At 37.2% G+C, this 23,663-nt stretch overlaps 1 protein-coding gene and 1 long non-coding RNA gene across 2 annotated transcripts; both read left to right on the top strand.

Moving 5' to 3' along the window:
• Window positions 1-734: 734 nt before the first annotated feature.
• On the top strand, window positions 735-3,765 carry LOC309498086. Its single transcript, XR_014205844.1, has 3 exons — window positions 735-1,688; window positions 2,605-2,817; window positions 3,683-3,765. It is a non-coding gene; the product is annotated as an uncharacterized lncRNA (long non-coding RNA).
• A 9,699-nt stretch (window positions 3,766-13,464) lies between these two features.
• lepb (leptin b) lies at window positions 13,465-15,368 on the top strand. The gene is made up of 3 exons (XM_082167872.1): window positions 13,465-13,552; window positions 13,851-13,992; window positions 14,692-15,368. Exons 2-3 carry the CDS (start codon window positions 13,855-13,857, stop codon window positions 15,058-15,060), a joined length of 507 nt encoding a protein of 168 aa, XP_082023998.1. The 5' UTR covers window positions 13,465-13,552; window positions 13,851-13,854; the 3' UTR covers window positions 15,061-15,368.
• The last annotated feature ends 8,295 nt before the right edge of the window (window positions 15,369-23,663 follow it).

The raw sequence follows: 23,663 nt of genomic DNA, 5'->3' as shown, positions 1-23,663 counted from the left end.
TGTATATAGTGTATTTTAAAACTGGAAACATTTGTAATAATATAGCCTACAACAGAAGACCAAATCACAACTGCTTGATTATCTTTACAAAATCTAAGCCCAGATCAAATCTGCTAAATAGGGCTATAAGACATGAAGATATTAGGATATTATAAACATTAACATCATTCATTTTTTTAAGCTACTTTGAAACAATTTGCATTGTGAAAAGCACTACACAAATAAATTTGACTTGACTTGAACAATCAGTATGCTCAGGTTACGTAGCATATCAATAGATCACATTTTGGTTAGCCTTGGTTCCCCTTCCCCAAAATAAATATATACAAACACAATTAGTCCCATTTAATGCTCAGCTAGAACCTGAGTGTGAGGAGCAGATTCTTCTCATTTATACAAAACGCTCACAGGCATAAGCAAGCTTCTGTGAGCATCAACACGTAGACACAGTGAAGGATACCATTTCATAAAGGGAGTGGCCGATGCATTTCATTAATTAATTTATGCTTCGTGCGGAGCACATGGTTGATGTAGGCGTTTTTTGGTCGTGGTGCAGCACATAACGCTCACGTGCTGCCAACTAGGTTTCGGTCATTGATTAAAAAAATAAAAAAATATTTTATTTCCGGTTTTATAATCCACATCGATATCATCAAATATGCGTTACATTGGAGCTGAATGGGTAAATGAATGAATGAATGGGGAATGAATGAATGAATGAATGAATGAATGAATGAATGAATGAATGAATGAATGAATGAATGAATGAATGAATGGGGAATGAGTGAATGGCTGCTTTACATCACCCTATGGCTGCCTATCGGTCGCTGCTATGGAGAAGAATGTAATGGTGATCAAACCATTGCAAACCCGATAAATATTTCCAAATCAAGTGTTTGTTAGCAGAAGAAATTATAACATGTGCCTGTACATATGCATGTAGCACTTAAAACAACTACGACAGAGGCACTATTTCTTCTTTTTTGTAAGCTTTCTTTGGTAGAGCTCCCCACTAAACACGCGAGGACTCACGAGCTCTCCAGACAGATGACTGCTCGCGCTCGGCACTTTCTATTTTTGTCCTCGTGGCGCTGTTTCTGCTCTTACTACCATTTTTTGATTGCGGGCGGGAATAAAACAACCCGGAGAACAACTCTCCTCTGCTCTGTCCCTCACTTTGATATTTATGTAACCTTGCCCGCTCCTTAAAATAGTCGTAAAGTCGTACCTGCTCGTGCGCCACTCGTCCTTGCGAGCTTTACACTCTCTGAAGAAGAAAAGAGGAAACATAATAAAAAGAAGAAGACAATGTAGGGGGAGGGAGCGAATCAGAATATTATGGATTGATACAAATAGTCGCTTGCGCCAACCCTCAGCCAGAGTTGAATTAATGTGTTACTATTTTTGGAACGCCTGTGTTTCCAGGGGAAACCTAATGACGCAATGACGTCAATGCAGGTCAACAGCAGACTGGAGGAATTGAGCGCTTCCATTAGATTTTGCAGTATTTTCCAGAAACGCGGAAAGGACAAAATGGATTAGTTTAAAATGTATTAAAACATCAGAGTGTAATTTGAAAACATTAAAGATCAATGTGAGTGGAGCACATTCGAATCTATTGGAATTATTATTACAAAAAGAAAAAGAAAAAAAAAAGATCTCGTCTTCCTTGAAGCATCGCTCACACGGTAAGTCTGACATGTATTTTCTTTTAACGCTCACGAATCCGCGTTGCCTTGTGTCGTCCCCTTTAATGGGGCTTGGTAGAAGCATTGGTAATGTATTTCTGACTTTCTAAAAGACAGTCTGATACATGTTCTGTCTTCATCTGTAAACTCAACACATGCAGAAAACACCCTGTTTCAGATGGTTTCTATGGAGCGGGTTATAAGCGCCTATAAATGAGCTATAACGCGCGTGCTTCGCCCTGCGTCCCTTTGCGCGCTTTTAAAAACCATTTAGAGCTATTACAACTGTTGAAACGTGCATCATTTCGTAGTGCTGACTTATCTTTGCTTGAAATCGTCTGAAATTGCTTCCGATTATTTAATTGCGTTTTTCAAATGCTGACTCGTGACTGAATGTGGTGTGGAACAGGCGCCTGCGAGTATGCATAGGAAAATACAACGCAAACACACAATATGTTAACTGCCCGATTCGTAAATGCTTTTACGTGCTTTATAAAAACAGCTAAAGGTGTGGGACAGTGGCATGTAGGCTGTAGAACTGAAATAATTAGTCAGTCATATCCACTTCCATAAACACGAACATGATTTTCGTCCGGTACTACACCAAACCGACTAGGGTAGCGCAAAAGCATTAGCAACAAGTACTATAAGGATTGTATTATAAACATTCCTGTTTTGTGCAACATACTTGATTAAATGTAACCATTGAAACCTTCTTACAAACATGCATGGGAAGCAAACACCCTCGCAATAAAAGAGAAATATTACACACATGCTCACACCCCTAAAACAATTACACTTATACACACAGTGAAAGAGGGATATTGAAAGACACCCAATCCGAAAAAAAAAAAAAGTGATTTCAATATTCTCTTGTGGAAAGTCATATTTAAATAAGTTAAATTTTATGTTTCAGATTACAAGCACCTGTGTTTGTATCATCGGTGTGACGAAACCCCCTTCTTTCCCCATCTCTTCCACAAACTGTGGGTGTGTGCAGCACAGGGCGTTCACCGCGGCGGGCGGGTTTCAGCACCATGGACAGCAACCCGTTCAGCACAACGGACAGCAACCGTTTAATTAACACGCCTCCTTCAATCAGCCCGAATACACCACATCAGCCATGCCAGTACGTTTGTCTTAACGTTTCTCTAAATGCACGTATGTAGTGTTTCATTTCTCAGTGATGGTCATTTACACACAATGTGAACATGGAGATAAACACGGGTTAAAATGATTGGATAAAGGCCCATTAGATTTTGGTGGTTGATTTGGGCGACAAAAAAACCCCGCTAAAGTCGTTATAAGGAACTGTGGCAGAGGCGCAATCAGAAAAGGGAGGAGAGCGCGCATGGGAGCGCGACACTTTTACACATATGACGCATTTAGTGAGGTAAGCCTAACGGATGCCTACGTCATCTACTCCGCTGGACCCCAACCATCTTTGGCCCGGTAACAAAAAAGACGCAGAATACAATGCTATAGAAAGGATCGGATGAAAGGGCGTTTCACATCTGACACATGACGGTTTCGGGGTGCATTTTGGCAGATTTTCACAGGTCAAATAATACTTGAACTTGCGCAAATATGGGCTGCAGGAATGGGGTTCTTACACTATGCGCGAGAAGGAGGAGCGTAGTTGGTTTAAGTGGACTAACCTGTGACGCGTGAAGTTTAGGCTGCACGTCATAAACGCAACAACCGATCCACAGAAATTTTTTTTTTTGGCAATTTAGACTGGATAGAACTCAATCAAAGAGCGCAAGAAACAGTCAAGTAATGGTGCTCATTCTGTATAATTTAATCATTTACATTGTGTAATTGTAGTAGTTTAAATTAAAGCCTTTCCTGATTTCAAGTTGTTAACCTATTTGAGACGGATAAATATGTGTGTTCATTATTGTTTTTAAGAAATATTTTCTTAATGAAAGAAGGCTGACATTCACATTTCATTCTCTCTCCCTCCCTTTCCCCCTCTCCCTTTCTCTGTTCAGATATACGAAGCTGATTTCCAGGTCCCCGTCTTGTCCTTTTCAGGTCTTTTTGCGGTCTGGGCTTGCTGTTCCTTGAACCAGTAGCCAGGAAGCCCTTACCCCAAAAAGTATCTGCAGAGGACCACATCATCTTAACAGATATATCAAGCTCTCAAAATTTCCATCAAACGCCAGATTACTGAAAAAAATGCCCTTTTTGCATAACACACTCAAAAAAGATTCACATTTAAAAGCTAAGCATTTCTAAACCAGCCATAACCATCATGGTACAGTATTTTGCATAGATTCAACAACACATTTTGCTGTGGAAGATTTACAGACCTTGTACGTGTTAATATAATTTGACTTCCTATCTAAAATAAACCAAAACCCTGTATCAAATAAACAAAAAACACAGTAGGTGAAGGAGAACTGAAACAGAACCTACATCTGTGCAGAAATTAAGGCAAAGCCCTTACACTACATCAGCCGTGACAGTACGTTTGTCTTTGCGTTTCTCCAAATGCACGTATATAGTGTTTCATTTCTCAGTGATGGTCATTTACACACAATGTGAACATGGAGATAAACACGGGTTAAAATGATTGGATAAAGGCCCATTAGATTTTGGTGGTTGATTTGGGCGACAAAAAACCCACTAAAGTCGTTATAAGGAACTGTGGCAGAGGCGCAATCAGAAAAGGGAGGAGAGCGCGCATGGGAGCGCGACACTTTTACACATATGACGCATTTAGTGAGGTAAGCCTAAAGGATGCCTACGTCATCTACTCTGCTGGACCTCAACCATCTTTGGCCCGGTAACAAATTAGACGCAGAATACAATGCTGAGATACAATGCTATAGAAAGGGCGTTTCACATTCGACACATGACGGTTTCGGGGTGCATTTTGGCAGATTTTCACAGGTCAAATTATACTTGTGAACTTATATGGGCTGCAGGAATGGGGTTCTTACACTATGTGAAGAACGAGGAGAGTAGTTGCTTTAAGTGGACTAACCTGTGACGCGTGAAGTTTAGGCTTCACGTCATAAACGCAACAACCGATCCACAGAAACAAACATTTTTGGCAATTTAGGCTGGATAGAACACAATCAAAGAGCGCAAGAAACAGTCAAGTAATGGTGCTCATTCTGTGTAATTGAGCACCATTAAAAGCATTTAAAAGCTAAGCATTTCTAAACCAGCCATAACCATACAGTATTTTGCATAGATTCAACAACACATTTTGCTGTGGAAGATTTACAGACCTTGTACGTTTTAATATAATTTGACTTCCTAAAATAAACCAAAATCCTGTATCAAATAAACAAAAAACACAGTAGGTGAAGGAGAACTGAAACAGAACCTACATCTGTGCAGAAATGAAGGCAAAGCCCTCGCCAAATGTGTCGCACAAGATGAACTGTGATGCATTTAGCAACTTCAATCTGAAAACAACCAGATCTTAACTTTTACTTGTTGGCTGGAGTAACTGATACTGCTGAGTCAGATTATATTAATGTGTAGCAAATGCAATATGTAAGAAATCAATTCAAACTATAAGGCCTGTTTTATTTCTCAAAAGATCCATCTCAAAAAGTCTAATAAAATGGACCATTCCATCAATATTGGTCAATATACTGCACTAGTTTCTTAAACATGAAACAGTACATTAATTTATACAATTTAATACATATGTATTGTTTTTTCAGCTGCATTTTATTGTTTGTGGGTCTATGAAAAAAAAAATCTGACATTTATTTTTTGCCAAGAGCATTTATCCCCATAACTTCCTGCCCATTCACCGGGACACCAGCTGAGTGCTTTGGCCACGTGACTCTACTGTCCACAGGCCTTTCTGTTGTTTCCGTTCTTCTCTTGGAGATCATGCACTTTACAAAAAGGGAGACCATATGCTTGACAGACTGTTTAAATGAGGCTCACCCAAATAAAGATTTAATAAATATATGTAACAAGTCTCTGTTCTGCAGGAGAGTGGAATCAAAGAAAAATTTTTGTAAAGATAAGGTTACAAATTGAGAACTTAGAGAATGTAATCTTATTATTCAAAGTATTTCTTGTTTCTTTTCCTTGTTTTAATAAACGCACAATCCTTACTATACTAATGACGGTGTGACCCTCATATTGGAGATGGGGTTAGTCCATTTGAATTATGATCCAAAAACATGGCACACAATTTGTGTCACCATTTAGCCTTGGGAAATGGAGCAATGCTCCACTGTTGTGGAACCACTTTTTTTGGGTCTCCATGTTATAACGGACCTAATGAAGCCACTATTGTAGATTTGAATTTGAACTATTGAATTTGCTAATAGAGGTTTTAATTTAATCAATTATTTAATTATTCCTTATTAATGGTATTTTGTTAGAAAGGTTTTAAATGTAACCAAAAGTTGCAATTAAAATATTGATGTTTGGTGTATTTCAGTGTTGTGTGAATCTTTCCTGCATCCGTATCTCTCTCTAGCTGAGTGGACTTGAATGAAATAAATTAATAAAAGTGATGCAAAGGTTGCCAGAACGCTAATAAAATAATGTACAACATGGAGTTTTGCACTCATAACTGTTATGCTTATATAACTGCACACGGCATAACTGCACTGTTATATCCTGCTTCTTATGAACAAAAATGGAGAAGCATTGAGTACATATTGGACAATTCGGTCCCACTTTATATTAAGTGGCTTTAAGTACTATGTATTTACATCGAAAAATAAGTTCAATGTACTTATTGTGTTCATGTTGTTTTGTGAAACACTTGTGCTGCTATTGAGGTGTGATACGAGTTAGATTAGGGACAGGTTTGGTAGGATGGTTAGGTTTAAGGGTGAGTTAGGGTGTAAGGGAAGGTCAACAGTGTAATTATACATGTAATTACATCAATTAATTACATCTGTAATTACATGAAAGTATTTTCAAAATGTAAGTACAATGTAAAAACATGCATGTACACAATAAGTCCAGTGTATCAAATTATTAATTTCAATGTAAGTACATTGTACTTAAAGCCACTTAATATAAAGTGGGACCGACAATTCAATTTACATTTTCTTCTTTATAAGGGAATATCCTTTCTAACTGTTCTACTATTCCCTCCCCTTCTCTTGACTCATTTGCATTTACCCTGATCTTCTGGTTTCTCTCTCGCATTTGAAACCTGACTCAGTGAAACCTCCTACAGGTCAAATTGAGCAGTGCGCTTACACTCAGTTCAAGAGAAACAGACCGCAAGAGTTGAGGGACTGCTTATTTTTTTATCCTCCAAGTTATAATAATTTCTCTTCTCATCAAACAGTGAGGTTTAGCCTATCAGAAAGAATATTTTTGCTCAAATATTCAAAGAACAAAGTAAAAAATAAATATATTGGCTAGTTTGATCTAAGAGTAGAGAATTGACTTTGATTCCATTTCTATTTATTTAAATACATTTTACTTGTACAGCACTTTTCATACTGTAGCTCTCCAGGCTCAGTTCTATTATGTACAGAAAATTATGTACAGTTTTCTGCAGACACTGGTCATAAAATTTGATCTGATCTTCACAAGAATAGACAAACACAGTCTGCCAAAACAAATAGCATGGCATTGGCAACAAATATACAATTTGTATATTTGCTGACCTATTCATGAGCTTTTCTGGAGCAGTGTAATGCAGTGATATTTTTCAAATGCTATGGAGGTGACCACGCTTGATGAAATCAGTACATGCAATCAAACTATGAGCCAGTGTTTAGCACTCAACTACTTTGTGCAATAGCATTGTGAAATACATCATCAACAATGACAATAAAAAAAGAATGCATTTGGAATAAAAGTGCCCCTATTATGCTATTTTAAAGGTTCCTAATGTTGTTTTGGAGGTCTCCTACAACAGGTTTGCATGCATCAAAGGTAAAAAAACAATACAATTTTCTCATAATATACATTGCACATCACCACATTATTTCAATGATTCTCAAACGACTCATCAGATGAATGAGGCTGCGTTCCAGTCCAAAATTGTCATGCCCTTCACTTGCTAACTTCCCTCCGTCTTGTTCACTCGGATGTACGTCATTGCGAGTGCCCACTACTGGCGGAAACTGCAATGGGCTGAATTGGAACGTCCTAAGCCCTTGATCACTTGGAATCAGCTATGTAGTTGATTTATTATTTACATTTGTTTTCCCTTTAAGAATTTGTTTAATGCAGCATCCACATGTATATATGGTGTTTGGGTTGTGTTCAGTGAAAAAAAATAGAATTAATATATCATAAAGTTGTTTGTTGTGGTGGTGATTAGACGAGATCTGTGGTGACGTCACAATCGCACTGCATTGTGGGACATATAGGTGCCTGAAGTGTACATATGAAGTAGACTCGCTCCCTCTGTCAAAATCGAGGGAACGAGGGTCTGTCCATCTAAACTTCCCTCGTCCACTTCACAAAGTGGAACGCACTTCAAAATGGTGGCGGGGATTCCCCCGAGGGGAAGTGCTTAGGGAAGTTCGCAAGTGCCTAAAAGTGGACTGGAATGCAGCATGAGTCTCTCTAAATCCCTCCTTTCTCTGCTCTTCTCTGATTGGCCAGATGGCCCAGTTTGTTGCGATTGGTCCACCGTGCTTGTTAGAAGCTAAATGCATATCACCATAACTAAACTTCAGCTCAGGAGACTTCCTCAGTCCTCAGCAATTGAACACACTGTAAAGACAGTAACGATGGCGTCAATTTTACCATATCAATCCGAGCGTGAGTCAGATGATGAAACATTGGAAGAGCTAGTTGTTCAGCCCGAACCTCCATCGCAAGGACGACTCGAGCAGCACGTTTCTCAGTGATACACTACTCAGTTTGAGGTACATTATGAGATGTTGCAAATGTAATTCCTCACCATCAGTATTAACAAGTGTATGTCCATCATCTAACTATATTTCTCATTTATTGCAATGCACATGCGGCCACCGTATCAATAACAGCGCATATACGTTAGCCAAGCACTAACGTGAATGACTGATGTAACATTAAAGTTTGCAAAACAAATCTTGCTCCATCCTTTATCTGTACTGAAAGTAGTAAGAACGACAGACAATCTGCATTAATAGACACAGTTTTAGGTAATAGTAGCCACAGCTGAACTATTTCAGTAAGATGTAATAACGTGAGTTAGCAGGTTAGCCGGAAACTACCTTGAACACTCCGTAGAAAATGTACACATTAATAATTATTCATACTTACAGGTTGTGATTCTGAGGAGCAAGCTGGTCCAAATAAACTGGGTACTGACCCATCTTTCCAGAGCAAGTGTTTTTCAAATCCTGCTCTGAGATTTGAGAAGCAGTCATCGGTAAAATGACGTGTGTGAAGGTGGGACAAGTTGTTCGCGGATGGACAACATACAACGTAGGCAGGCATTATGAAAATGTATTTTCTAGAGACGTAGAACCGTAACGCAGTGGGATTCGAATTACAAACGACTTGTTTGGGCGGTTCAGAGTGAGTTCTTTCTTTTGTGAGACAATAACTTTATTTATCGATTTTACAACTTTGCAGAAAGTTTACATTCACAAACGGCTATATAACACACTGCATGAAAGGGAATATTCGAAAAACCATAATAGGGACACTTTAATAAAACCAGTTTCACTGTGATTATTCTTTGCTGTTCATAACAGGTTGCATCCTTCATGCCGTATCCCATAGACATGGGTGTCCATATTTGGAGAGTTTTACATATCCTGCCTTCGTGCAGCACATGATTTCCAGATAAGACCATCCTTCACCCCTCCACCCCAAGCAGAACGGTTTTGAAAAGTTTGGTTGGGACAAAAGCAGACTGGAATCCAGTCTGAACGATTAGTGCTAGGCACAGATTTGAAAATTACGTTGAAATATTTCTCTGTGTCTTTCACTTAATCATAAACAGATGGAAATCCTGGACAAAGTGCAAGTCATAGGATAATCGTATCCAAGCTGACTGAGCAGAATCAGACCAACCCCGTAAACAGACTCTCAATCCTAAGGAAACAAAATCACATGACCCACAAGACCACATGATTTAATAAAAACCAAATGTAACATTCTCATGAATTATTCCACCATTTATCCTCACCTCAATGACATAATGAACACTTACTGTTGTAGAAAACACCCAAGGAGGAGGAAACAAGCACCAGTGGATTTCATATGAATACCTTTCTAATGATTCCATTTTCTTCTATTTCACCTCATTAAAGCGTATCTACCAGACTATTAAATACAGGAAATTGCTGTATTTTCCCACTGTTTTTGCTGGCTCATGTTCTTGATGGTTTATTTGCACAGTAATGATGACCAAAGGAAGCTGTGACAAATGATTCAAATCCTCAGGCTTTTATGAATGATGCTATAAATCTGTGTCAGCCTCCTGAACTGCAGTCGGATTTGGATATCTGGGATTAAACTCTAACCTCTGACAGTAAATTGGGGAAAGGGACAGGAAGTGAATATGCGTCACATTAAAATTCAAAAGGAAAAACAAAACAAGCAGAGGTTTAATGAACTGTCTGTTTACGGGAAGAACACTTTATTACCATCAGTCACTCAGTGATGTCAAATGTCAGCCAGAGTTGAACATGTGCATAAACTGTTTGTTTTGTAAGTGAATCAATATGTAGGCACATTTGTCTACAAAACCAACCACAATTGTTTTTGCACAAATCAAAATGTTTAAGATCATGAGACACAATAATTAATTTGTTTTATGTTTAATAGGAAACGCTTGTATGTCCATGTACACAACATTCTGTATTTCAGGTCCAATAAAAGTGTACCACATCCGTTGCTTCCATCTCTCACACATTACTGGATCTCAATGTAGCGTGTTAATGTGTGATCAAACCGACAGTGTCTGAGCATGAAGAGGTCAAATGGACTACCGGTAAGTGAAAACAAAAGATCAGAGCTGGATCTTAATTCCTCGTTATCGCACACACAGACTCTAAAAGCACATGGAGTCCCACACGTTTATGTGGGTGATTGTGCCAATGCCAGTGGGTGTGCCAAAGAGTTTGTGATTAAAACATGAATTACCTTTAACATACTAAATTATTTGCTCAGTAACAAAGCTAAAAAGACAAAACAGTTGACATGTAACTCTGTAGCTAGAATAGAAAATGTTTATCTGAATAGAAAATAAGTATATTGCGACAAACAAAACCAATTAGGGTTTACGGTAAGAGTGCTGGGACTGACCCAAAGCCTTTTGTTTGGCAAAAAAAACTGTCATGTCACTGTTTTTTTTGTGGGAGATTATCGGCTGAATCACACAGGGTCCCGACTAGTCGCATTAAGAGCCCATAGAATCAAAACTGGACTTGTGTGACTTTTGGTCCAAGTTTGGTTGCCTTGAGGTCATCCCTGTTCTCCTAAAATATGACTACATTATTTCTTCGTTTAACAGAAGTATAAATTAAAACTGGATAATAGTCTTTCTTTTCCGTGAAAACAAATAAAAAATATTGATGAAGTATCTTGAACTTTTACAAATTTTCAAATTACAAAATATTTTTTCAAAAATAAGGAAATATGCCAACAAAGGGAAGAAAACAGTAGTTTAATTGGGTTACTAATGTTAATGTTAACAGGCAGCATTAAATTAACATACAAACAAACTGTTGAATCTACTTTTAACTATCTGCTTTTACAGTAACAACAGAATAGGCTATACAATTTCAAATACTACATACAATTTACTGGGTGTGTAACATAGGCTATATGTAAGACAATACTCTCATTATTCAATTGTGTCATGCAGAACTGAAAGCCATCTGCGACTATCAGCACATACACTACCTTTAGATTAAGAAAGTTCAGATTGCAACTACACAGTATTCTGTTCGGCGGTAGATATCCACCGTCAAGTCTTTGCTCATCTCTAGAAAAGTAAAACAACTTTCAACCAACATTCAGCTGAAGCAATGTGAAACCAATGAAATCCAAAGCACATAATTTCCAGGAACTTACACTGAAAGCCTTCGGGAATTACATCACTGACACACACACACACACATACACTCATTCAAACACAAGTAAAAGTATTCAGACAGATGAGAGACAGGAAACACGCAGCGTATTAAAGGAATGTAAGACCATTCCAGCCAGCAATCCAGTTTCAGCCAGATAATTCATAAAATTATTCGTCAGCTTTTGCCTAACACCCAGAAGATCCAAAAAAGAAAAAATAAGAAAAAGAAAAAAACTCTACTGGCAATGAGACCTTTGGCAATCATGCTTGCTCAAAAGTCGTGATACAAAACCACTCACTAAGTAATAAACATGAATCTGTATAAACTAAGTCATGAAGTATTTATGAAATGATATAGAGTCACAAACAGCACATTCTGACCAACATCATGTCCACAGAAAAAGAACATTGATACATTTAACAGGCGAGAATGTGCCAAATAATTTGTAGTTTTGATTTGTAATGTGCTCAACGCAAACCAGCTATATTATCTTCGCCTTGTTTAATGATTTTAATCTTGAATCTGAATTCTTGTCTGAGATTTTTTCTGCATCCGAATGCTGAAAAATGCTGCGTCCACAGACGGCATATGGAGGTATGAAGTAAACAAGGTACGTCCGAATCCTGTGATTGTATCACATCCTTTCTACTATAGAAGATACCTTTATATGATCGATTTCTGAAGGCAGCATAGATGTCCACTATCCTGTGCGTTTGATTCTGTGACAGTTATAAAAATGAATAAAATGGCATCTGAAAGTTGCGGTTGATGAGTAAAGTGAATATTTTTAAACAATTAAATTAGGTAGTAATTAAATATTGGCTTAGTCATCACCAAAGCTCTCTCAGAATCCTGTCCGAAATCAGTTTCAGGAGGTACCTAAGCAAATGCTCCCTGCAAAGTCATTGACCGGCAGGCAGGCAAGGCAGCAAGTCATGGATACAGCCTTTCTTATTGTCCTAGGTTACAACACAAGGAATTCACAAGGCCTAGTTTTTCCTCAAGCACTGCATTTTAATTTGATGTACAGTACTGCATGTTTGTTTTTGGTTTTTTTTGTAGGCCTTGTAACAACACTTTTACATAAATACCAAGAGAAACTAGAGAAGAAATTTTTCCTTTTTAGTTTCTCATGTTTGTGGTCATTATCATTTTATCCACAATAAATAATTTAGTGACTTACTTATACAGTACACTCAAAAGTCCTTCAGAAGCAGCTAATATTAAGTTGAAATTGAAGTTAAATGTTGTACTTTTTCCTTCAAGTTCTTTTTCCCCTTGTATAAATGTAGGAACTCCCATAGGGGAAAAAATCTTTGTCCTACTTAGGGTCACATTATAAATAAATAAATGGGTGAATACAGAAAACAATACATCATTTGTTGACTGTTTACTAAAATATTTTCTAACATTTTCTATAACAGGAGGTATAATTCAAGTAGTTCACGACAAAGACTATAATATAAAAACATTATTTCCATGCAACCATTTTACAATAAATGACTTTAAACCATGATAAATGCAGCTGAAGTTTTAAATGCTAGATTATTTTGTTTACTGGCTATATATTCAACTTACAGAGACAAATATTTGGGTGGAAACTTCTGTATAAGAGAACTACACTTGAAACATGGACACTTTACTGGAAGTGTCCTTTACTGAAAGTATCCTTTACTGGAAGTGTCCTTACCTGGAGCCCCTGGGTGCGAAGTCACGGACCAGAACGAGTGGACGGTGTCTACTACAGGCTTCAAAACTCTGATGGACTAAAGCAAACCAGACCAGACCGGCACAGGGTGATTCACAGGGGCAATGAGTCAATCATCCACAACTATAAAAGGGAGAGTCCTGCTTGAGTTTCTCAATATGCACATCAACACACCAGAGGTAAGCACTCACTCATTCACTCATTCACTCATTCACACAGACACTCTTGTCCACTTGGACATAAAACATCCCAATATGACCTTTATGTCAATGAGACTGATAAAATATTTTAAAAAATTAATTATTTTAAATATTAAAATATTCTTGTAACAATTTAATTCATTATTTTACTGTACTAAACAGGGTAACTGTATTGATTTAAAAGTTTTTTTTTTATATGTAAACAAGTTTTTGAGACATTTGGATACTCTAACACTGCATACAATTAAACGTGAAAATATGATTTGTTCTTTTGCAGAAAGATGCATTCTTCCCTGATCTTTTGCCTCTCACTGGCAGCTCTGGTGACCGTCAGCATCAGCCGACCCACAGTTACAGAGGACAGGATACGAATCATGGCCCGAACCACCATCAGCAGAATTAAAAAAATCAAGGATGAGGTAAATGTTCTGCAGAGATTTAATCACCTTCATGTCGCTCCAAACTTTTATCCTTGTAACCATTCATTTTCTGTGGAACACAAAAGATGCATGTTGGGGTCAATAAAACGTGGGCCACCAATGACTAAGTTTGCAGTTCCTTTCTGAGACAAATTTCTATTGTGGAACAAAAGTCATACAAGTTTGGAATAGCATGAGGGTGAGTAAATGATGACAAGTTATTTTTGGATGAACTATAATTGGAACAGGAGCATGTAGCTTGACTTAACAAAGCTTTTTTTTTATTATTTTTTTATTCTCAGCCATTTAAAACATATTCTATGATTAATATTCCATGAAGCGATGTAAATTCATACTTTTATTAATATATTTTTTGAATGGCAATGGCAAATTAGAGCAGTTCATAATTCAATGAGTAGAAAATAATTTATTTCAATTCAACTTGATGTTATTTAATTTTGGGAGCATGTGATAACAAACTAGCTGTAACTTTGTCTTTTGTGGACAAAGAAACTAACTTGCGCAGTGGGAAATTCAAGTCAAGCTCTGTACTGTCATTGTACATCTACAAGAAAATGAAATGTAATTATTTATTGAAATGTATATGACAAGGGCGTGACTTCCCTTGGACACAGTGGGTAATTAAACGTATTAATCAATTCAGCACATTAATCTCTAAATCTAAATCTGTCTCCACAGCACTTCCAGATATCTCCAGAGATTGATTTTGGCCCTGACATTGACACCCCCATTGATGGTCTCACTTCTATTTTCGTTCACTTGAGCTACCTGCAGCTGAGGCTGCGAGTGCCTCCAGCCCAGCACCTACAGCAGGTCCAGGTGGACTTGGAAACTCTCCTGAGCACATTGGAGGGACTGGCCATCTCACAGGGATGCCCCCTGCCCAACCCCGAGACCCCAGTGCACAAAGAAGAAACTGCCTTCCCCATTACCTCCAACTACCTGTACCTCCTGGAGCTCCAGAGTTACCTAGAGAAGCTCTGCCTAAACATGGACAAACTAAAATGCTGCAAAGACACGGACGTGGCTGAGACGTTTGTAATCTGAAATGTGTAAGCCATGCATAATTCATTCTATGCATCACTCTCAAATATGCACATGCACTATAGGCCTAGTTCTCAAAATTATTTGTTAACTTATTAGACTTGATTAATACTTTTTGAATTTTCCAATTTGTTTTTTTACACTACAGCTTTAATAGTTTTGCACATGATGATGTTTTGTAGCACTGGGAAAGTTGAACTTGCCTGTTGATGTTTATTGTATTTTTATGTCAATTAATGTTTATTGTATTTTCTATGTTGGATTTTTTTAAATAATTTTTTAAGACAATAAAATATCTTCACAAAAATCAACTTAAAATTGATATTCCCTTTTCTTATTTTTGAAAAAAAAAAAAAAAAAAAAAAAAAAAAAAAAACTAGGTCAGAAAATAACTTTATGATATATGATCAAAATCTGTCATTTTGAATGGTTTTTAAGGTTTACTAGGCATCGACTCATACATTGTGGTAGATTAGATTATTTTACTGGATTTCTCATAAAACAAGGAAAAGAAGCCCTAACAAGCCCAGAAGCCCACAGACAAAAGTGAGCCCACGTCTTATTTTATTTTAAAATGTAAAAAAAAAGACAAAGCATGCGTGAAATAATTTTTCACAGCAAATGTACATTTCTTATTGTCATTTTGTTTGGAGTCAATCAAATATTTAGTTCTTGAGTTTTTTGTAAGGACGTGATCAGGACTTCCAAAAGATGTGATTTGTCTAGAAACTGGTGATGACACTGGCTGAGTATTTTCATAGGCAAGACATTACATGCACTGGGTAACTTTGAGGTTTTGGGCTGTTCTGCTTCCAGAACTTGTCTGTAGATTTCAGATGCATTACACATTTCTTAAAAAAATAATTAAAAAAATAAATTTTTCCCCCCAGAAATCTCCACTTCAGTAGCACTTACATCAAACTTTCCAGTTTTATTGCTATTTGTATTATGAAGGTTTTTACTTATTTTTTTTGTATAGCCTATAGTTTATATTAAATGTTTTCCCTAAAAACATGGTGAATTTGTTGGTATAGCTGGTATGAAGTGATAAAAAGAGATATCCAAACCAAAAGACTCCAAAAATCTTTAACTCGAATATGTTAACAAAATGAAATAATTTTCAATATGGTTTTATAAAGAGTTCCGATTTCTGTTCTGGAAATGTATATATGCAAATTGTCACATATTTCATTAGATAGCAATTTATTTGCATATTTAAACAACATTTCTGATTATTTTTATATCTCAGATCAACAGATTATTAAATCAAATGCACCCTGATATAATTTATTTGCTTGCAGTTTAAAAGCAGTATTCAGCATTTGAAAGCATTTGATTTAGTAACAAAGAGAGATGGAGTAAATAAAATAATTAATAATATGTTGATCTGAGATATAAAAATAATCAGAAATGTTGTATTATATATATATATACTCACCTAAAGGATTATTAGGAACACCATATTAATACTGTGTTTGACCCCCTTTCGCCTTCAGAACTGCCTTAATTCTACGTGGCATTGATTCAACAAGGTGCTGAAAGCATTCTTTAGAAATGTTGGCCCATATTGATAGGATAGCATCTTGCAGTTGATGGAGATTTGTGGGATGCACATCCAGGGCACGAAGCTCCCGTTCCACCACATCCCAAAGATGCTCTATTGGGTTGAGATCTGGTGACTGTGGGGGCCATTTTAGTACAGTGAACTCATTGTCATGTTCAAGAAACCAATTTGAAATGATTCGAGCTTTGTGACATGGTGCATTATCCTGCTGGAAGTAGCCATCAGAGGATGGGTACATGGTGGTCATAAAGGGATGGACATGGTCAGAAACAATGCTCAGGTAGGCCGTGGCATTTAAACGATGCCCAATTGGCACTAAGGGGCCTAAAGTGTGCCAAGAAAACATCCCCCACACCATTACACCACCACCAGCAGCCTGCACAGTGGTAACAAGGCATGATGGATCCATGTTCTCATTCTGTTTACGCCAAATTCTGACTCTACCATCTGAATGTCTCAACAGAAATCGAGACTCATCAGACCAGGCAACATTTTTCCAGTCTTCAACTGTCCAATTTTGGTGAGCTTGTGTAAATTGTAGCCTCTTTTTCCTATTTGTAGTGGAGATGAGTGGTACCCGGTGGGGTCTTCTGCTGTTGTAGCCCATCCGCCTCAAGGTTGTGCGTGTTGTGGCTTCACAAATGCTTTGCTGCATACCTCGGTTGTAACGAGTGGTTATTTCAGTCAAAGTTGCTCTTCAATCAGCTTGAATCAGTCGGCCCATTCTCCTCTGACCTCTAGCATCAACAAGGCATTTTCGCCCACAGGACTGCCGCATACTGGATGTTTTTACCTTTTCACACCATTCTTTGTAAACCCTAGAAATGGTTGTGCGTGAAAATCCCAGTAACTGAGCAGATTGTGAAATACTCAGACCGGCCCGTCTGGCACCAACAACCATGCCACGCTCAAAATTGCTTAAATCACCTTTCTTTCCCATTCTGACATTCAGTTTGGAGTTCAGGAGATTGTCTTGACCAGGACCACACCCCTAAATGCATTGAAGCAACTGCCATGTGATTGGTTGATTAGATAATTGCATTAATGAGAAATTGAACAGGTGTTCCTAATAATCCTTTAGGTGAGTGTATATATATATGGTTGTCATGTGTCAGCCTGTTGATGGTAATCACAAACAGGTTAATTAATGCTAATGGTGATATGAGAGTCAAATGTGTTGTCAAATTGTATTGTCGCTTAATATTGACCTTTACTATGCTTTTTGACATTGTTCATGGTAAATGAAAGCATATTCATTGGCTAATTCAGGAGTTTGTTCTGAGTTGGGATGTTCGTAACAGTTGTAGGTAAGTTTCTGCTCACTCAGAAAACCCTAATAATTAGACATATTGACACATTCACTGCTGTTTCAGGCCTTAAAATTAATTCAGATAAATCTCTATTGTTTCCCCTCAAAAATTGTTCCTCTAAATAGAGAATATTTAACATATCTTGGTGTAGTAGTTTGTAAACATGAAAAACAAAGGAGTCAGTTACATTTTTAGCCAATTTCTGAGAAAAAAAAGAAAGAAATTGAATTAGGCTAGCCTATATCTATTACAAAAACAGATGCAAAATACTTGTCCACAAAATTTGTATGAAATATTGAGTTTTAATCTTTCCAAAACGTGTGCAATTCTATGAAGAATTTTTTAAGACAGTTCCTTAATTTTGTTATTGATATAAAACTTAGTTTCCAAGCTTTGTCCCATGCAAGAGATATGATCAAATAAAGAAGAGCAAACAATCTTGCAGCAGGAAAAGACACATAATAACCTTATTGCTACATTGTTTTTTTTTTTTTTTATATATCAACATTATCAATGTAAATATTTCCAGAAAGATTATCCATGTTGATTTCCACTGAACTAGTTCTTTAAAAGTAACACCACACTCTTTGGAATTGCATCAAGAACAATAGCAAAGTCTCTTGGTTTAACCAGCAACAGAAATAAATTCAGTATATGATATTCAGTATGACAACAGATATCCATTGGAATTAACCAATACCTTACTAAACTGGAGTGTAATAGATATACATTTGATGTGCTTTTTTATTTTCTGAATGATAATTTGGAATGTAAAGAACATGTTAAACAGTAATTTATTTTATCAGGAAAATTTCATAAAAGAAATGGGCTTTTTGCAAACCATTTTTCACATTTTATAAATGACTTTAAATTATTCGGAAATAATTATTTTTTTTTGTATTCTGGCAGCTAATGTTAATATGTTATAACGTGATTATGTACAGTAAAACCTTGTCCTTGTGGCATTTAATTAAAAAACTAGTACTAATAATAAAAAGCTTTCATTATAGACCTCTTAAAAAAAAAAAAATCTGATAAAGTGCAGTAACACTTACCAGCAGCAGTCTGTGCTGCAGAGTTGTCCACTCGCTCACTGGCAGGTTTGTAACTGTACTCGCTTTTGTTTTGAGCAGGTAACGTTACTTAAAACGGTCCAGGTACACACTTTACACGTGATGTAATTTTCATGAATGTCGCTGCTTCCAGTCATTTACAGTAGGCCTAACTTACACTTTTCTCTTAGTTGTGTGAGATGTAAGCGGAAACACGTAACGTTAATAGTCGTAGTTCTTGTTTTAAACTAACAATTTCGCTATAAACAAACACTAGTCTGCAAAAGTCACATATTTATCGCCACTCGACGACATTTAAATGTAGGCTTAGTAACATTTAACTGACTGTAAAATACTAGGCTATATTTGATGTAGGATGATGACACAAGACCGACGGTTATTTTTCAAACAAACTGACAAGCACGTGCAAGTCCTTGGCGCGCGCCACAGTAAACTGCAAATCGCCAACTATGCTTTATAAAATAAAATACAAATATTTAATAAAATCACAAACAATAAAACGTAGTTGTGAGAGCTTCACAATAAAACAAAATATTTACAGTAGTTTAAAATACATGTGTCTCTTTATTGTCTATATGAAAAAATTCGGCATAAAAAAAAAAAAATCTTACAACAGCTTTTTATTGTTAGAAATACAACTTGAAAGCAGTCATTTAAACTTTAAGCCGTAGCTTCTATTCTATCCCACAAGGTGGCAGCAAAAGCTAAAAAAAAAAAATTAAAAAAAATAATAGCTGGATGTCCATTCTTATAGTTATCATGAAAAGCTTTGTCCCACTTATATCATACGAGTTCCAAGATTTGATTGTGTGCCGTGGTATATTGTTTCTAATCTAGTTAAAAATGTGACACATTGAAACAATTTCAATGCCAGTATGTCTCCCATAGTCTGTGTATAGGCTAAGTGTCGCTCTTAAAAAATAACCATTTAAAAAAACACCGTTGGTCGGAGATAAAAATATCATTGAGAACTGTAAAAAGCTACACTGGGCAACTAGGGTGAACACATTGTGTCCTGTAGACCCTTCCCCTGTATTGTTTCTCAGTAGGCGAGTATTGTTCAGAGTTGGGGCCATTGAGACAGGGTAGAGTTGAACTTCCTCTGTGCAAGGTTCACAGTTTCTTTTTTTGTTTCTTCCCCCCTCTCTGCTCACCCATGAAGCTTTGACTCTATTTTCGCATTGTACCATTACAAGTTCATTGTAATTTCACTGTGTTTTGCCCCCTGGGTAGACAGGACTTGATGCATTAAACATGTGCACATTGATCCGTTATAATCTGCCTGCATGTCAGCAACCACTGCTGATCCAAACCCAATACGTTACACACTCCTGCGGCCCTCTTTTCCTCAGTGTGTTCAACACGCTCAATGAACTCTTGAGGCCCGTTCACACCAATAACGATAGCTATATTAGCGTTCAACTTCACACCATCATGCAGGAATAATCTGTTTATTGTAAACAGCTGCATTGTGTTGCCTGCCACTTAAAATGCTCAAGCTCTTTCAAGCAGGATGGATTCTGATGGGTGTTTTTATTATTCATTAGCTGGGAAAATGATTCTGACAATATCGTTCTTCTGTGTCATTATCGTTATAGTTGTGGTGTAGATTACACTTTATTTTGATGGTCGCTTTTGAACATTCTGTTGATATAACTATGCAACTCCATGTCAACTAACTCTCATTAGAGTAGACTCTCTGCTCAATATCTGCTAACTCTTTATTTTGATGCTCCCCAACAGACATTTTACTGACTATAAGTAACTTTGCAACTACATGTTTCTGGTTATTCTGACCCTACCAGTAATACTCTACTAACACTCTAATGAGAGTTAGTTGACATGTAAGGGCAACGTTACTTATAGTCAACAGAATGTGTTAAAGGGACCATCAAAATAAAGTGAAACCACAATTTTTAAAACTTTGTTATTATTGTCCTTGATGTGAATTGGCCTTTATTGGCAAATTACTTCAAATACAGTTGGAGATTTATTGTTCCCCTGTGTGTGTGTGTGTGTGTGTGTGTGTGTGTGTGTGTGTGTGTGTGTGTGTGTGTGTGTGTGTGTGTGTGTGTGTGTGTGTGTGTGTGTGTGTGTGTGTGTGTGTGTGTGTGTGTGTGTGTGTGAGTTACGTATAGGTCACTGCAACCTCTTTGCATCTTGTTGGAACTTCATATAATGCAACATCCACCCAGTCGTACAGGCATTACGAAAATAAGCGTATAGGCCGTATATCATATCATTTGAAATGGACAACTTTTAAAACCGATTCAAACACATATGCCCACAGAGCCATTAATCATTCATGCATGCATACAGTTGCTAAAACACCCACACACACCCACACACACACACACGCTAGCGATCACCTCCTTCAAATAGGCCCATGTGCGCATGGACTTACTAATGGGTTGCTAAAAATTTCTCTCTGCTGCTAGCTGATATCCCACTAGGTGCTAGTTTACCGTTTGCATGAGTCACCTAAATGAATATGAAAATATGAAGCATACACGCACACAGTCCTGCAATAGATTCTCGCTTTGAACTGGCATGTTTGTGTGTTTGTGAGCATCTCCCATAGGAAATCTCCATTTATCTGCTCTGATAAATTAATGTTCTCTGCATATGATAGCCAGGTGCTGTTTTAATTCACTTGGTTGCTTACAGAAATATTGACATACATTATTACTGTTCCATAACCTAGTAAGCTGCATACATATTAGGCAGCATCCTTACTGTCTCGGATACTCAAAAGTGACTGATTTGACGTGTTCTATTTAGTTAACTTGCGACTCTGTATGGAAAACTCAATATTGGATTTAAAGGAACCATGAAATCTAGAGATATATCTGGCTGTGTGTGCGATCAATTCAGATCCACATCCATCCGTTAGCTGGACAGCCTAGGAAGGAAAACTGCACATTAAAGGCAAGTTGTGTCTTTTAGCTTTAATGCAGCCTGTTAGGATTCATTGTTCCCTGGAGACAAAGGTACTTATCTCAATCAGAGGCAGCCTTTGTGCGCTCCTCCGGATGCTGGGGGGTGGGTGAACATAAAGCACACAGGGTCAGGAGGAGGAACCCTGTCCACCTTATATAGTCTAGTCAGAGTGCAGCTCAGGCAGTCAGACAGAACAATATGGAGTCAGAGCAGGGATCCTTATGTAACATCCTTGTATCCTTTTGTGATGCTCAGTGCAATACGTCCATTACAATTGTTACCAAATATTTAAAGACCCTCTGTAGTCTATACTTTTATCTCTTAAAACTCATCTTTGATCACCAAAATGACATATTTAAATGTTTTTTCCTGTGATTTATTTTATTGTATTCATGCCTTAAAATAGCTTGAATGTAACTCTACACCCTTGCTTCATTTAATATATGCAGATGATCCCCGCCTCCACTCACTCATACAGGCATATACATACACATTTCATAACATTGTAATATACATTATACTGTATACTGTACATAATTCACCTGTTGTATTGCTAAAAGAACCCAATTTTTTTTATATCAACCAAAAAATATACCAGGATAACCTGCCTTCTCTTGAGACTCCCCTGCTTCAGAGAATAGTTAATGATATGCTAAAGCCCGCCACCAAGTTGACGTAATTGGTTTCAAGGTAGTTTATGACCTAAGAAACACCGGCGATTTCAAGCCGTGTTTTTGAGACTGTTTTTGGTTCACTGCAGTTTTAAGGAGAAAATACTCAGCAATGGTGTTGACTTATGAATTTGCACATGGTTTGTCTTAAAGCATATTAAAAACACCACATAGACATATACACAACATTAAAAGCTTGATTTTCACCACAGGGGGACTTTAAAGGCCCCCTGAAATCCAAATTTTAGTTTTTTTAGCTTTTAGTATGAATATGTTAGCCTTAAGGTAATGAATAAGCTGGTGTGTTCCAAAACAATGACAAAATTCACATTTAGAAGATTTCACATTTAAAACTTACAGTCTCTCACTTCCGGTAAAATGGATCTTGGATTTCTATGACATCACTGTGGACTTCAGCTTGTCATCACATCTTCTGTCCAATCAAATGCTCTCTAGAATCTAAAGCGTCCCGCCCCCTATGCTATAAATACCACCTGGTTGACACGTCACGGAGCAAAATAAGTTGGAGATTTGTGTTCGGATGCTCAAACGCTCGAGTTTTATTCTGTTTCCAACTGTACGTTGGTTAAGAATGAAATTGCTAGAATTCATTCACACCTCTACTATTGAATCCAATGTATCAGCAGCGCTCGGATTCGCTTCCATGGTGATGTCAAGTACGACTTGCAGTCTGTGAGGTAAACTAAACGCTATTGGCTATTTGAAAAGACAGTCAGCGCATCATACAAAGCTGCGCGTTCCAAGGCACTTCAGTGGGCCTTTTGCAACAATGTTTTTGCCCACAGTCAGAATGTGATGTCATCATTTTGTAAATTATTTACTAAAAACTTACACTAATCCTGAAACCCTCAATCTGAAATACACACTTCCAGGTCATTTCAAACCTTTTTGACTTACTTTCCTCTGTAGAACACAAAAGAAGATATTTTGAATAATGTTGTGGTCCAAACAACACTAGACCCCACTGACTTTAATTTTTTGGTCAAAAAACACTGAGACATTATTCAGAATACCTTCTTTTTGGGTT

The sequence above is a fragment of the Leuciscus leuciscus genome (assembly GCF_965113295.1).
Source record: "Leuciscus leuciscus genome assembly, chromosome: 4".
NCBI classification, from domain to species: domain Eukaryota; kingdom Metazoa; phylum Chordata; class Actinopteri; order Cypriniformes; family Leuciscidae; genus Leuciscus; species Leuciscus leuciscus.
The sequence above is the reverse complement of the archived record's forward strand: the minus strand, read 5'-3'. Positions and strand labels throughout refer to the sequence as shown.